Source organism: Protomyctophum bolini (genome assembly GCF_963924005.1).
Source record: "Protomyctophum bolini genome assembly, chromosome: 3".
Taxonomy (NCBI): Eukaryota; Metazoa; Chordata; class Actinopteri; order Myctophiformes; family Myctophidae; genus Protomyctophum; species Protomyctophum bolini.
The window spans coordinates 12,123,741-12,139,326 of NC_137864.1; the positions used below are offsets into that span (position 1 = coordinate 12,123,741).

The 15,586-nt window shown below is 41.6% G+C and overlaps 1 protein-coding gene across 1 annotated transcript; it reads left to right on the forward strand.

Moving 5' to 3' along the window:
* The first annotated feature begins 834 nt into the window (after positions 1-834).
* sparcl1 (SPARC-like 1) lies at positions 835-10,605 on the forward strand. The gene is made up of 11 exons (XM_080758897.1): positions 835-924; positions 3,111-3,166; positions 3,421-3,477; positions 3,581-4,693; positions 4,907-5,015; positions 5,471-5,592; positions 5,689-5,809; positions 6,839-6,975; positions 7,316-7,464; positions 9,518-9,666; positions 10,369-10,605. The coding sequence occupies exons 2-11, from the start codon at positions 3,113-3,115 to the stop codon at positions 10,395-10,397; spliced, it is 2,040 nt and encodes a 679-aa protein (XP_080615023.1). The 5' UTR covers positions 835-924; positions 3,111-3,112; the 3' UTR covers positions 10,398-10,605.
* Positions 10,606-15,586: the final 4,981 nt, after the last annotated feature.

Sequence of the window (15,586 nt, forward strand, 5' to 3'; positions counted from 1 at the left end):
GTTTGATCACTTCCAATATCACTTGTTTATCCTATAGCCTGCCCTATCCTGTATGACAGGGGATCTCAAACGTACATTACATTTCAAGGACCGCCAGTTCCTATCAATAATTTAGGCATGGGGAACCCTCAAGGACCCACATGGAGTTCCCGGACCTCACTTTGAGAACCACTGATGTATTGCTTATCTCTCCTGACCTGACCTGACTGGATGAAATCATAACCGACAAGGAGACTTGTCATAGACTGACACCTAGTGGCAAAAATAAGCCAAGCATAACTTCAATTTGACAAATCATGTTTTCAGTTTAGTGTGTGTGAGTGTGAGTGTGAGTGTGAGTGTGTGTGTGTGTGTGTGTGTGTGTGTGTGTGCTGTACATAGAGTAGGCCTATGCTGTTTATATGTATGCGTGTATATTTAACATACGTTTTGTTAAATAGAACAATGACATTACTTCATCTGTTTTAATGCATTTGCGATTGTTTATTTATTTATGTTCATATTATATTGGTAGAGGCAACCCCTGTCGCTCTGCAACTTGTCCTTGCCGCAAACAGGGACCCTCCCATATCCCAGGAAAGCTGTTGATACAACAGACCTCAAAAGAGTGTGTGTGTGTGTGTGTGTGTGTGTGTGTGTGTGTGTGTGTGTGTGTGTGTGTGTGTGTGTGTGTGTGTCGCGTGCGTGCGTGCGTGTGTGTGTGTGTGTGTGTGTGTGTGTGTGTGTGTGTGTGTGTGTGTGTGTGTGTGTGTGTGTGTGTGTGTGTGTGTGTGTGTGTGTGTGTGTGTCCGTTCAGCATAGTGTGTGGACAGTGTGTGTGCTGTCTTGACTAAGAAAGGACATATTCTCGTCTAGATTCTAGAGCACGTGCATGTATTGATATTTCTGTGGGATTCTCAGTTCTGCTCCAACTCCCGACCTCAGGTAAAGGGTTTTTTTTAATCATGGAGACATTTAAGCTTATTTTGAAGCTTGAAGGACAGCACTTGATGACCAAAAATGTGTTCTTGACATTCCTTTTAGTAATTTTGTAGCATGTATTGGAATCTGAGTGGGTTGTGTCATTGCATTATACATATAATTATAACATGTAGGCCTACAATTGTACATTATAATATGCATAATTTCTTATATAAACATTGCTCTACTGATCCATATTGACTGTGATGTCAGCATTATTGCATTACAGTGCTGTACATATTCCTATTGCGTAGTGCGTACTCCCAAATATCCTGCATTTGACACATTAAAGGTGTGTCAATGAAGATTGTAAGCATGCTTTATACTGAATATAGAACACAATTGCATTGATGGCTGCAACATATCAATTTTTATCTAATGTTGCCTGTTCATGTTATATTCTTTTGGTAAGATGTTAATGGTGAAATGAAGTTATAACTTAGTTAATTATAAGAAATAAATATACTAAATGTTTATGCATAGAATGGTCAGTGCAATGAAGTTGTATAGTGATTATTTGGGGAGGCATTCTCATTCCTGGGCTATTGTCAGTGGTGGAAAGTAACTAAGTATGTACATTTATGCACTTCAGTACAATTGAGGTATTTGTACTATACTTTCCAATTTCCAGTACTTTTACTTTTACTCCACTACATTTCAGATACAAATATTGTACTTTTACTCCACTACATTTATTTTAAAACTTTAGTTACTAGTTACTTTGTACTAGATTTTGATTATTATTACAAAACTTACTTCAGCCTTTTCGGCTATTTGAAAACAGCCCATCTACAAGCTCACAATGCGTATTTATATCTTAAAAAACTTGAAACGTATACATTTGCTTTTGGTACTTTAAGTATACATTTTTATACCAATACTTTAGTACTTTTACTCAAGTAAATCTTGATTACCGGACTTTTACTTGCATAACGGAGTAGTTCTACATTGCAGCATTGATACTTTTTACTTGAGTAACAAATGTGAGTACTTTCTCCACCACTGTCTATTGTCCCGCTGGACTGGTCCAGTAATGTGGGCTTTGTCTCCATCCAGTGAGACAAAAACATTGTGGACTTAGTCAACTATTTCCAGTCTGGTAGCCTCTAATGTTGACTTTAGTCTGCCGGTTCTGAATGTGACTTTGGAGAGAGGCATGTAACCGTGGCAACGGCTCAGGATAATCCCACGGCTCTCCTGGTCATGACTGTGTTGGGCAGCATACAGATACTCTCCTGGTCATGACTGTGTTGGGCACCATACAGAAGCACAGAACCACTTCTCCTGGTCATGACTGTGTTGGGCAGCATACAGATACTCTCCTGGTCATGACTGTGTTGGGCAGCATACAGATGCACAGAACCACTTCCATGACTCTCCTGGTCATGACTGTGTTGGGCAGCATACAGATGCACAGAACCACTTCTCCTGTTCATGACTGTGTTGGGCAGCATACAGATGCACAGAACCACTTCTCCTGGTCATGACTGTGTTGGGCAGCATACAGATGCACAGAACCACTTCTCCTGGTCATGACTGTGTTGGGCAGCATACAGAAGCACAGAACCACTTCTCCTGGTCATGACTGTGCTGGCCAGCATACAGATGCACAGAACCACTTCCATGCACTTTGAAATGTGCAGGTGTCAAGTTCAACTCTTGTTTTATGAACAGTTAGATCAGTGGTTCTCTCAAACTGCAAGGTTGATGTATTTGGCCGCGGACCCTCATCTGAAAAAGTGTGCCAGGGACCCCCCCAGAAGAGAAAAACGCTTGGAAACTTTTGGAAACGTTTGACAAATGTTTCCAAACATTTGCAATATTTCTCAAAACCAAAAATAGCAGTTGCGCAAGCTCGCAGCGCGGCATATAAATAAAATATTAAAATGCATAAAGTGGTTAAAATGACTGTGATTATGACTGTATTAAATAATTTTGTAAGGTCCCTGGACCTCACTTTGAGAACCAATTAGTTAGATTTTTAGAAGTGTGTTGTTTTCTTTATCAGTGACTGCTGACTGGTGCTACACTGACTGTGTTATCCTGGAATATACTTTGTGTTTAAAGTTAAATTATTATCTTCATATTATATCATGATTTTCTTTGCACTTTTGTTCATTTATCTTTATCTTTTAATGTTAATGTCACAGGTATGAGGGCCAGCGTTGTACTTATTTGGTTATTGGCATCAACATTTGCTTTGTCTGTAAGTACATTTTTTCGTTCTGTTCTTTAGTAGAGAATTATGCAATTCCTCATTGGCATTCTAGAGAGAGAGAAAGAGAGAGAGAGAGAGTGTGTGTGTGTGTGTGTGTGTGTGTGTGTGTGTGTGTGTGTGTGTGTGTGTGTGTGTGTGTGTATTTATGCATGTATACTATACACACAGTATAGATACAGTATACAGTATACAGTATACATTCATACAGTATAAATATAAAGGATATTTCTACTTATACTCAGGTAAAAAGTAAACCACATGGCAAACACAAGACCTCACACACAGCCAACAATGAGAAGGTACAATGAAACACTGAATTCTTTCAATTTTATCAAATCGGTATTCATGTATAAGTGTAGACGTACTGAACAAATAAAATACCTGTCCTCTCTCCTGGTTAAGGATGCGCTCCCAGAGGAGGCCAATGAGGGACAGGTGTTGCCGACCTTCATCACATTTGAGGCCAGCAGCCAGGAGCAAGAGGACGAGGAAATGAGCTCGGAGGACAATGCCAACTCTCACATTGACAAGGATGGTGTTTTGGAGGCGTCTGAAAGGAACGACAAAAGCACCCCAGTCTTACTGAGTGAGGAAGAACTGGTAGATCTCCTTAAAGAAGAGTTGAAAGAGTCAGACGAGGCAGAAGAGTCGGTAGAGGAAGAAGAGTCGGGAGAGGAAGGAGAGAAGGCAGATGAGGAAAAGATGCAGTCCGAGGAGGCTGGTGACATAATCGAGAGCGAGGGCGCCGAGCAGGAGGAGAGAGATGTGGAGGAGACAAAGCTGTCAGATACAAAGCTGTCAGATGAGGTGGAGGAAGAGGTGAAGGAAGAGAACCAGAAAGAAATGGAGAAAGAAGAAAAGGTGGTTGGCGAAGAGGTGACATCAGTCGAGGCAAGTGAGGGAGACTCTGTCCCCGTAGTAGAGGAGGAGTCAGGTGTGGAGGAGACCGATGGCAGCACAGCGTCGGAGATCCCTGCTGACCTTGACTACGCTGCTGATAGCGACAGTTCACAGCCTCTACAGACTGAACCCCAAGCTGATGACGCCCACCCTCTCTCAAAGACAGATGTTGCAGATGTTAAAGCGGAGGACAAGGAGACCAGTGAGAAAGCTGCACCTGTGGCTGCTGATGACTACGAACAAGACTTTCAAAACACGGAAGCATCGGAAAGTGGTGAAGACGTGAAAGCTGATCAGGGCAAAGAGAAGGGCGAAGGTTCCCTGGACGAAACCAAGTCAGAATCTGACTTCCAGGAGCCAAAGAGCAGTGTGGAGCTCGCAGGGGCACGGCTCGCTGGAAAGGAGGATGCGGCGAAAGAAGAGAACAGCAATAATGACAGTGCCAGCCACGCCAAGGGAAAGAAAAGGAAACATAAGAAGAACCAGAGGGTGAGGAAGCACCACATGCAGAGAGATGAAGGCCAACAAGGACGTGGGCAGATTCAAGAGGATACTGAGAGCCGCAGCATTGATAACACTGTCCACAAGGCTAAGAGGAGAAGGGCAGGGAAATGGGTAGGCTACTGTATAACACAGTTTAAACTATTACCTTTTCTGGTGCTGCTAATGGACAGACAGACAGTATTGATAATGCTTTATTAGCAGAGTTGGCTGTACCTTCACTGATTTCACCTTTCATTGTTTTACATCTTTCATGCAGTATGTTGTTTTTATCCACATTGACTTCTTCTGACCCTGTGCTACTATTCCCTGTGTCTGTAATTCCAGGCTACTTTAGTGGGCATGAATCCAGTTCAAATTAGAGCAACGGTGGATCTCTACCCCAGTGCTGGACCCTCTCTTGTTGGAGGGATACATCGTCCAGATGCCCCTGCTGGTTAGTGTCTTCTTGTCAAGTCAGCAGTTGCGGGGGCAGCCATATTCCCCACCATGATAACAACCACCGAAAACCTCCTCACTGACCCGGCAATCTCCCTGGGGAATCTGCTGACAGGATCATTTAGCTAGAAATCCCACGTGAACAGTGACACTCTGCTTCACGGTCAATCCCTAAACACAACCCTGCAGGCTTAAGGAATCTATGAAAGAGATCAGGTTGAATTTAGGCACTGTACAAACGTAAATGCTGATGGAATGTAGGGGCTGCTGTGCACTGCTTATACTCTCATCCCGCTTATATACTCTCATCCTATTGAAGACGGCACAGTTATTGTTTTAGCACAGAATCCATTGTATGGACATTACACCAGTGTCAGTGTCAAATTGCGCTGTACAGGCCATGGTTACATTTTGATATTTACTGTACATATACGTTTTTACCTTTTCTTCTAGACCCTTGTGACAACTTCCGCTGTAAACGTGGAAAGACCTGTAAACTAGATGAGAACAACAAGCCCTCCTGTGTGTGTCGACAGGCATCAGAATGCCCCCCTAGCGTGAATGAATTTGAAAATGTACGTACAAATTCACTGAGTGACTGCCATAATGGAAATGTGTATTGTACATTTATTGTGTAGTATTTTTATTTTCACAATGTTCCACCATTACAGGTCTGCGGGACAGACAATAACACATATGACACTTCATGCGAGCTCTTTGCAGCTAAATGCAATCTGGAGGGAACCAAGAAAGGACACAGACTTCACCTCGACTACACCGGGCCATGCAAATGTAAGGCGTCATTTGTACTTATTAGTTGCATTCGGAGACACAGCACAACTGATGCTAGTCTTTGCTAGATATTTGGGCCTGATGCCAATGTTATGATATTTTGTCAAAAATAATGATACCGTTATGTACCTGGCCTAGGGGGTGCCAAGATACACAACAAAAAACAGGGGAGACGCAGTTTACCAAGGAAATTGAATTGATTGATTAACCAAAAATAAGTAATCAAACGATAAATCATGAATAAACAGATTAAGTGTGGAGATCAGTATTCAGTGGTGTAGTGCGTGTATGCATGAGTGAAATGTATGTGTTCGTGTTGTATTTATTACCAGAAATGTTGAAAAGTGTGCATGGTGGAAAAGGTGCAGGAGGCAAATGAAAAGAACAGAACTCACAGAACTGGGGAAGCAGGCATTTATAGGCGTCGACATCCGGGCCCAGGTGCGAGCTGATCATCATTAGAAGATCTGCTCCCCAATCCTATTGGACAGAGAACAGAATTGGTTAGGGGCAAAGCAACTACACACAACCACATAAATAAGTGAAGTAGTCCTACTAAGCAACTATATTCACACACACACACACACACACACACACACACACACACACAGAACATAGGGAACCGTCACAATACTGTACATTTAAACACAAAACTTTATTTTATCTAACCACGTAAGCCCCATTCAAACAAAACGTGTCGCAATGTGAGCATGCAGATGAAAAGTCTGTTTTGTTTATGTATACAGTATACACCAAGGTTATTATAGTTAACGAAAACTAACGAAAACTAAAATTAAAAAAACATTTTCATTAACTGAACTAAATATAAACTAATGATAAAACTGAAACCGTATTGTAACTAAAACAAACTGAAATTATAGGCAAAATGCCCTTCGTTACCAACAGTAACTGATTTTTTCTTTTTTTTTACGCACGCACGCACGCACGCACGCACACACACACACACACACACACACACACACACACACACACACACACACACTCTGATGCTTTCTCTCCCTTTCACAGTCATAGCTCCATGTATGGACACTGAGCTGATCCAGTTTCCTCTGCGTATGAGGGACTGGCTGAAGAATGTACTGCTGCAGCTCTATGAACATGACTCCATGAGCCCTGGCTTCCTCACCTCCAAACAACGTGTCAGAGTAAGATACAGTGCACACTACACAAGAAGCAACAAATTATCATCATTTTACAAATACAAAAATAACATATGCACTAAATCATTTTATTTTTTTATTTATAATTGGCTAACCAAATCCAAGATAGCATATTATTTTTCATACATTTCTGTGAATATAATCCTAATTTAAAGGATCAAACTTGGATCATATTGTAGTAGGCTACTTTTGTCTTTTTATGTATACAATCAGAGTGACACTTTATTCATAGCCGATTTCAGTTTGATCAAATATGGATTTAACCTGCTCTGTGTTGTCAACCATTAATGTTATGAGCCTAAATGTATTCCATGTTTTACTGAAGGTAAGAAAGATCTACGAGAGTGAGAGGCGTCTTCATGCTGGTGACCACACCCTTGAGCTCCTCGCACAGGACTTTGAGAAGAACTACCACATGTACATCTACCCCGTGCACTGGCAATTTGCCCAGATAGATCAACATCCTTCGGACAGGTACACCTCAGTGACTTCACACATGTTTTCCCTATGCACAATACCAGGGGTTCTCAACCTGTGGGTCGGGACACCCAGGGGGGTCCCCACATGATTTTGTTTCTGGAGGAGAGAGTCCCCAGGTGACAGTGAGTGAGTGAGTGAGACAGGGAATAGTAGCAGAGGGTCAGAAGTCAATGTGGATAAAAACAACATACTGCATGAAAGATGTAAAACAATGACAGGTCAAATCAGTGAAGGTACAGCCAACTCCATTATAATAAAACATTCTCGGGCCTGTTGAGAACTCTCGTTTTCACCGGCTGCCGGGCGCGGCTGCACTAATAACTTTGGGACGGGCCCGTCTAGAGTTTGAAGGTATCAGTCAAAAGGGGGACATTGAAGAGGAAGGGGAAGGATCAACATACGGAATGTCAGAACAGGTCAGCTCCATATATGGAGATCTAAGGGTTTGAGGTCAGATGTAGAGTTGCTGGCCAATATTGATGACATCAGGGATGTCACGATGTCACGATGTGAAGAGGGTTAGGACCCAAACGCAGGACAAAGGCAGAGCAGTCGAAATTGCAGACGGTTTATTCACTCAAATCCATACACGAGGAGAACACAAGGAGTAACAAAGAACACTGGGAGTCAAAGTAGCCTACTAGGAGCATAACACTAGTGACGTACAAACAATGATCTGACAAAGAACTTAAAAAAACAGGAGAGTATAAATACACAGGGAAAACAGGGCACAGGTGAACATAACTAATAATCAACACTGGGATAGGCTGGGGAACTAACAGGACAAGGTGGAAACACTTCAAATCAGAAATCATGGTGAGACAACACAGGAAACCAAGAGACAAAACGTACTACAAAATAAGAGTACACAAGTGCAAAGGAAACTCCAACTGGAACTAAGAGACTAATCTCATCCCTGATGATGTCACGTGATGCCAAAAGGCATGCCATGACCAAATATGGAAGCGTGGGGTGGCGGATGGACAGACGGACGGACGGACTGACTGACGGATGGGAAATGCACGTTTTCATAGTACAGTAAATGTGTCCTGCGGTCGCAAAAAAGCTGGTCAAACATTGACAAAATTGACAAATAATATAAGAAAGAGACAAACATTTTGAAAATAGCAGGTTGAGAACCAATGCACATACCACTGTTTCCCAAACAATGGGTCGGGACCCATTTGTGGGTTACGGACACATTGTTATGGGTCCCCTTATTTTGGTTTTTAATTATTATTATTTAAAGAACGCAACAATTTTCATGAATTAAACACTAATTAAAATTTTCTTCTCCAGTATATTCATGAAGAAATCAAAGAAAAGTCTAAGAAATTCCATAAATTAGAAATCAAATGTTTAAGAAGTAGTGAAAATAGCAGATATACAAGCTTGTATATTTGCTATTTTGATTAGTTTGGGTCTCAGGAAAACATCTTATGTCTCTTTTTGGGTCACAGGCTACGTAAATAGTTTGGGAACCACTAAACATTATGCCATGTATTTACATTTGAATTATAATTGAATAAATGGTATAACATTGGTGAGGTATGAGCGTGTGAGTGCACTGGAAGGTGATTCGTAAAGTATTCAAATCACCAGTGGTGGACAGTAATTAAGTACATACATACTTACACTTGAGTATTTCCAATTTCCAATACTTTTAGTTCTACTCCACTAAATCTTAGAGCCAAATATTGTACTTTTACTCCACTACATATATTTGAAAACTTTAGTTAATTTACTTTGTACATTTTGATTATTATTACAAATCATACAGTAATCACTTATACCCAATACATTTAACAAGAAATTCTGCCTAATGCATACTTCTACTTTTGGTACTTTATGTACATTTTGATGCCAAAACATTTGTACTTTTTGCATTTTAGTGCATTTTGAATTCCGGACTTTTACTTGTAACGGAGTAGTTCTACATTGCAGTATTGATACTGTTACTTCAGTAAAACAATTGAGTACTTTTTCCACCACTGCAAATCACCACCTCACAATTCCCAGTTCATTCATCCATGTCTCTGTCATGCAGGTTCCTGTCCCATTCAGAGCTGGCCCCGCTCAGGGTCCCTCTGGTGCCGATGGAACACTGCACCTCCCGCTTCTTCCAGGAGTGTGACGCTGACAAGGACAAGCAAGTGTCCTTCAAGGAGTGGACTCAGTGCTTCGGCATCAAGGATGGTAAGGATGTCAAAATGGGACCAAGCCAGCAGCATATAGGATGTATGTGAAATGTTGTGAAAAGAAGGTTCTACACACCAAGCACTATATAACTATAAATGAATAGTATATAAGTTTATAGTATATAGTATATTAAGTAAATTGTTTTAAAAATCATTCTAATTCAAGTGGATGGTAGAGTCATACAGTGCTTAGTGTGCACGGCCCTTAATATGATTTGGGTTTTGAAAGAGATTGATTTTAGCTTGAAAAATCAAAATATCTGATGTCAGATAGTAATAATTAAGTAACAAAGGAATGAAAGTAAAACAAACAATAACAAATGTTTTGTTTTATATCTTTGAGTTCAACTATATACCCCTCTGTCCACCACTGTAGGCTACTTTGTAACAATTGGTGATATGTCTCGCCATGTGACAATGCAGAATTTGTTTAACCACTTTAACCCTGGGGCCCCTATTGTTATTATAGGAGAAAATGTTAACAAAGACTTTCACACACTTTCACAAAGATTTTACAATGGTCACAATGCATCGCACCCACCGTGACCCGTTGGGAGCTTGTAGACAAGCTCTCTTCACTGCGCAACATCATTGTAGGACAAAGACAATATGAAATATGCCGCTCAAGTGGTAAAATGTTTAACAAACTGTGATGAGTTCAGAAGACCCCTTCAATCCCTCTTTTTCATTGTCTCTACAGAGGACATGGATGTCAACCTACTGTTCTGATTCCAACTCTCTACCTCATCTACTGTGGATACTGCTCCAACAAAGCAGAAAGGAGGCAGTTCAGTTCTGCATATTTCAACTATGTCAAAAGGCACTCTGAAAAGTACAAATAAAATAGAAGCATTGTACTTCCTACTACATAGTGATACATGGATGAGGGACACATCTTCCACTCCCATAGCTATTTGTAGTTTTATACAAAAACGGTTTTCTGAATGCATTCCAAAAAGGGGAAATGTTTACAAGGAATCATTATGGTAGAGAGAGAGAGAGAGAGAGAGAGAGAGAGAGAGAGAGAGAGAGAGAGAGAGAGAGAGAAGAAAAAAAAACGTTTCAAATATGCATGATATGATTATGATATGCATATTAGAATGCTTTAGGACAGAATGTCTTTTCACTTTTAAAGTCAAGCTTAGAAAAGTTAATATCCTTGTAGAGTTGTTATTCTATATAGCAAATGTAAAAACACTGTCCTGTTTACCAGTTTTTTCAAGTGGTGGTGAGTGCTGTAAATGTTTGTCACTGTTCCCATGTTTGATGCTTCACAACAGTTCTAATTAAAACTTTTTGGACCACAATGGACCTCACAGTCTTCACGCAGAATATTTTAAGTGTACATTGTAATCAATCTATAATGATACCTGCTCCATATATGATATATATGATTTTCATTTTCTTTCCAACTATATAAAAACCTACCCTGGGAAACACCCGAGAGCCCTAACACCAAAACCTTTATTTAGTCGATGATTTTACTTTAGTGACCATTACATCAAGAGGTGACATCTGCACCCTACAGACCATGGGGATGAGAATTCTGGCCACTGACTCCTGGGTATGGTTTGCCAGATAATCCTGAATAATGGACCTCTGCATGGTGTAAGGAAGCAGAAAATAGCAAGCCAACATGGTCAAGATGATTACAGTCACCTGTGTATAGAGATCAAGCACTTGACTCTGATTGGAGCTCTCTGGGTGAACATGGAAGCTGAGTTTCTATATAAAAGCAGAACGAATGAAGGAGCACGTCAGGTTTCAAATGACTCCTGTGTCACTGAGCAAAAACAGAATGTTTTGCATACTTTGGATTATCTTTCAGACCTTGGCATTTGTGGCTGAAGGTGGGTCTTCAGAGAGTGCCGAGGCTGCTGCCAAAGCGGCAGCAAATAATGGCGGAGCAGCAGCAGCAGCAGCAGCAGCAGCAGCTGGTAACAATGCCAACCAGGCGGGTCAAAACGGGGCTCAACAGAATGGTCAAGTCTTTTTAGCAAGACTGCAACCTGGTGGCTCATTTATCCTCCAACCATTTGGGGCCACCATTGAGCAGCCTTCCCTGCAGCAGGTGCTTCCCGGTGGATCACTCCAACAGGGCGGGACAATCTTCGTGGCACAAGCAGGAGGAGCCAATGGCATTCCACAACAGGGACAGTTGGCTCAGTCTACCAATGGCGGGGCAGTGTTGCCGTTGCAGTTGGGTCACTCCGCCAACGGTGGGCTAATAACCATTCTGCCGCAGTCAAATGCAATAGGAAGCCCTCAGAATCTATTTCTAAATGCAATAGGAAGCCCTCAGAATCAATTTCTAAATGCATTAGGAAGCCCTCAGAATCCATTTCTGTTTTCTGGACAACAAGTGCAGCTGATTCCACTGAATGCAGTGAGCAACCAGCAGCAGCTGGCAGGGCAGGACACTCGGAGGGTCCGAATCAAGCGTTCACGTGCGCCGCGCCTCAGAAGAGCACAGCCTTCTGGGAAACCAATGACGACTGCTGAAGAGAAGGAGGAGGAATGTTCTGGAGCCGGAGGAGAAGCCGAACAGATCATCATGAGCACTTATTGACATGTTGTTTGATAGCATTTTTAATAAGTGTGTTATACATCATGACTCCCTCTTACATCCTGATCTGATGCCATAACTGGTTGTTCATGTTTTAAAGTTGAATTTTACCTTCATGGGTCAATGTATAATTGCAACAAATAAAACGAATAAAACGTATTGTTGGTCCATTGTGAAATTGTTATCTTTATGGCTGCACAAAACACAATCCAGTGGTATAATAACAACAACAACAGAGTTATTATTCTTAATATTATTATTACCCCATCCATCTGCATGTGCTGGGTTAGGGCATTCCATAGCCTAGAGGCAACAACACTAAAAGAAAGTTATGGTTCTCAGAACTATTCTGAGCCATATATAGGTATAGGATTTGATCAGTCGATCCAGCAATTGCGAAGTTTGAAGCCTCTTACAACCAAGTAACCAACCCATGTACATAGGCTGCCAAATATAAACACAAGTAGATTGCACCTATAGCATAGCTCTGTGACTGTGATGGAGGAGTGGCTGGTATTTAATTACTTTGGTCATAAAGGCATCTTCTAAGGTAGAATCAAAGGTGCAGGCCACTTCAAGAATGGAAATGGATTTGTTCCCTTCATTGACAACAACAACAACATCTGGTGTATTAGCAGAGAGATGTGCAAAGATTTCAGGATTTTCAGTTGAAAGGTTTGACACAGGAATGTTTGTACATTCTCAATTTCTCACAGACAGTGTAAAATGTTTAGATATGTCCTTTGTTATGAGATCAACTATTCTGTCATGGCGTGCTATGTAAAGCCTGTAGGGCCAGGCATAGCAGCCATTCAGAATATGTGACATGGTTTCTGTAACAACTTAACAAGCCCTGTGGTGTGATGAAAACAATGAGGTACATGGGTGGAGGGAAGGAAACGAGAGGGAAAGGTTGTGTCTGGCGGGAAGGATCTGTAACCTGGCTTGTGTAAAGGTGATACTGTCCTCATTGAGAGCAGTGTTCCTTAGAAATGAATGGGAAACAGAGTGGTCAGCATGGGGAAGACAAGCAAGTTTCCCCTGGAGTTTAAGTCCAGTCCAGTGTTGTTGCCGATGTTGGAACATATTCAACAGGGTCCACCGAGCACAATAGGTGTCAAGGTGAGTGTGTCCACTGTAGGTCACTGTTGCTCTAACAAAGGTGAGGCGGTCAGTTATGTTATAATATCCTCAGAAACCCTCAGAGTCAGAGTGCGAGTGTCCAGTTTCCCACTGGGATTCCTTTTGAACCCAAGAAAGTGGGGCTCTGACTCCCTGCAGGCTAAATGGACCTTGCGTCTCCTCAAATCGAGGAATAGGGAAGATCTAGCCAGCTCCCTAACATCCCTGTCATCATTATTCAGCATGCTGTGGGACAAACGGACAAAGAAAACATATGTGATGTGTATTTATAATTTATTTCTGTTTTGGGGGTGTTAACCAAATATTTTCTTTACATTTTGTGTAGTTTCTGTGTTCAGGAAATTAATGTGATATTTTTTATTTGTGTTTTTGGTGTAAGACATGAAAATGCATTCATTGATTGATTGATTAATTCACTCAGAGAGAGAGAGTCATATCATATTGTTTGTGATTGTGCTTTGGCAACACTTGTAAAATGTCATGCCAATAAAGCCTGTTGAATTGAATTGAATTGAATTGAGAGAGAGAGAGAGAGAGAGAGAGAGAGAGAGAGAGAGAGAGAGAGAGAGAGGGAGAGGGAGAGAGAGAGAGAGAGAGAGAGAGAGACAGAGGAAGGCTCTTGTGATATATGTCAGTTAGTTATTATTTGACATGCTATGACATACAGTATATTGGACAAAACAGATGCATTGCTTAAATATTATAGCATACATCCCAATTTTCAAAACCTGTCCGAAGGAGGTTTAAACTAATGATAATAATAATAAAGTGTGCAATGAAGAGTTTAAGACACAGGGGAAAAGCATTATAACTAGAATTAAATACACATGAGCTATAAGACAACATGACATGAAGTGATGTATCCCAAGGTCCTCTGGGTTTCGGGTCTCTCAACATCATACCTCTCACTCGGGTGACCCAAGTCCCGACTTACGTCCCAGTAGCTACCCTCAATCAGTCCCATTAGGGAAAAACCAGGGACACACAATCCACTGCTCCAGAACTACTCTGCCGGTACTGGGCGGGCCGTCCTGTACTGGGTGGGTACCGGGTGGGCCATCCGGTACCGCCCGGTTCCTATGCCTCACCAGATCCACTCCTGTTCTCACCAGATGCAGCCAGGACCTGTGCATTGCACCAGATTCCCAGACACTTCATTCGGGAGCGGTGGATTCTGCAGGCTACACCAGCAGGGAAACGGTGGTGCTGCAGGCTCCACTTGCGGCTTTAATGGCCCTCCTAAAGGGCCTTTTGGGCTTCCTCCTCACAGCGGACACATGCTGGGGCGCTAACCCAAACTGCTCACCCGGGAGCCGTCTACATTCCGGGTGTCAAGCATCTCTCAGGTGGTCACCAGACTATTCCCGGTTGTCACATAGTCTATTCCTATGAGTCACTAAAAATAGAACAACTAAGAACTAAAAATAATGATATCTATGTCATAATCAATTCATGTGAGCACTGCCGGAATTTTAACCCCCTATTAAAACTTGCCATCAATCTTTAGTGGGTAGTTCAGTGGGTAGTTTTACCACCTTTCCCGTAAAGTAATTAAGTCTGACCAAAGGAGATCTAGCTGGTACCTTAAAAGACCATTGATGAAAGATTGTGTAGTAGCTTTACCGGAGCTCAGACATCTAACAAGTCATTCAGAAAACAGTTGAAACATGATTATATAAAACATTTAAAAAACTGTTTAGGATGAATAAAATTAATTTAATTTTCAATGGTTGCAATTTCTTAAAATATCACATTGGTGCCAGCTTATTGGTTTGTGGTCCATGATTTGCCTGCCTGTATAGAAATTATAGGTTTTAATGTGGTTGGAGAGGCTTGGTACGATGATGTAATGTTACAAGTGTGACATAATCATTGCATGTATTGTGCAGTTTGATGCACCAAACTGCCCTGATTACAAATGTGTTATACCGGTCTATTGAATCCCACCTGTGTGAAGTGAGGCTCTTATCATCATATGTATGGCTCATTCTGGCCAGTCACAATTTTCGTCCTCACTTTTGTCTTCAATGTTTGTGTTTACACAAACCCCCTGAGAGACAAATGGAAACCGTTTCCAAGACAAATGGAAAACGTTTCCTACTGTATATTTTGTATTGCCAAACACAGCTAACACACAGACAGCAATTTGCAAGTAGCCTACTGTACAACGTTGTTATTTTTGAGGGGCGCTTTGAGGGGCTCACCACCC

Bases quoted from the DNA above. Each gene is read 5' to 3' on its own strand.
- sparcl1 (XM_080758897.1), top strand. From the start codon at position 3,113: ATGAGGGCCAGCGTTGTACTTATTTGGTTATTGGCATCAACATTTGCT. The intron at 7,465-9,517 runs GTACACCTCAGT...TCTGTCATGCAG, and splicing joins GATCAACATCCTTCGGACAG to GTTCCTGTCCCATTCAGAGC. The intron at 9,667-10,368 runs GTAAGGATGTCA...TTGTCTCTACAG, and splicing joins GTGCTTCGGCATCAAGGATG to AGGACATGGATGTCAACCTA.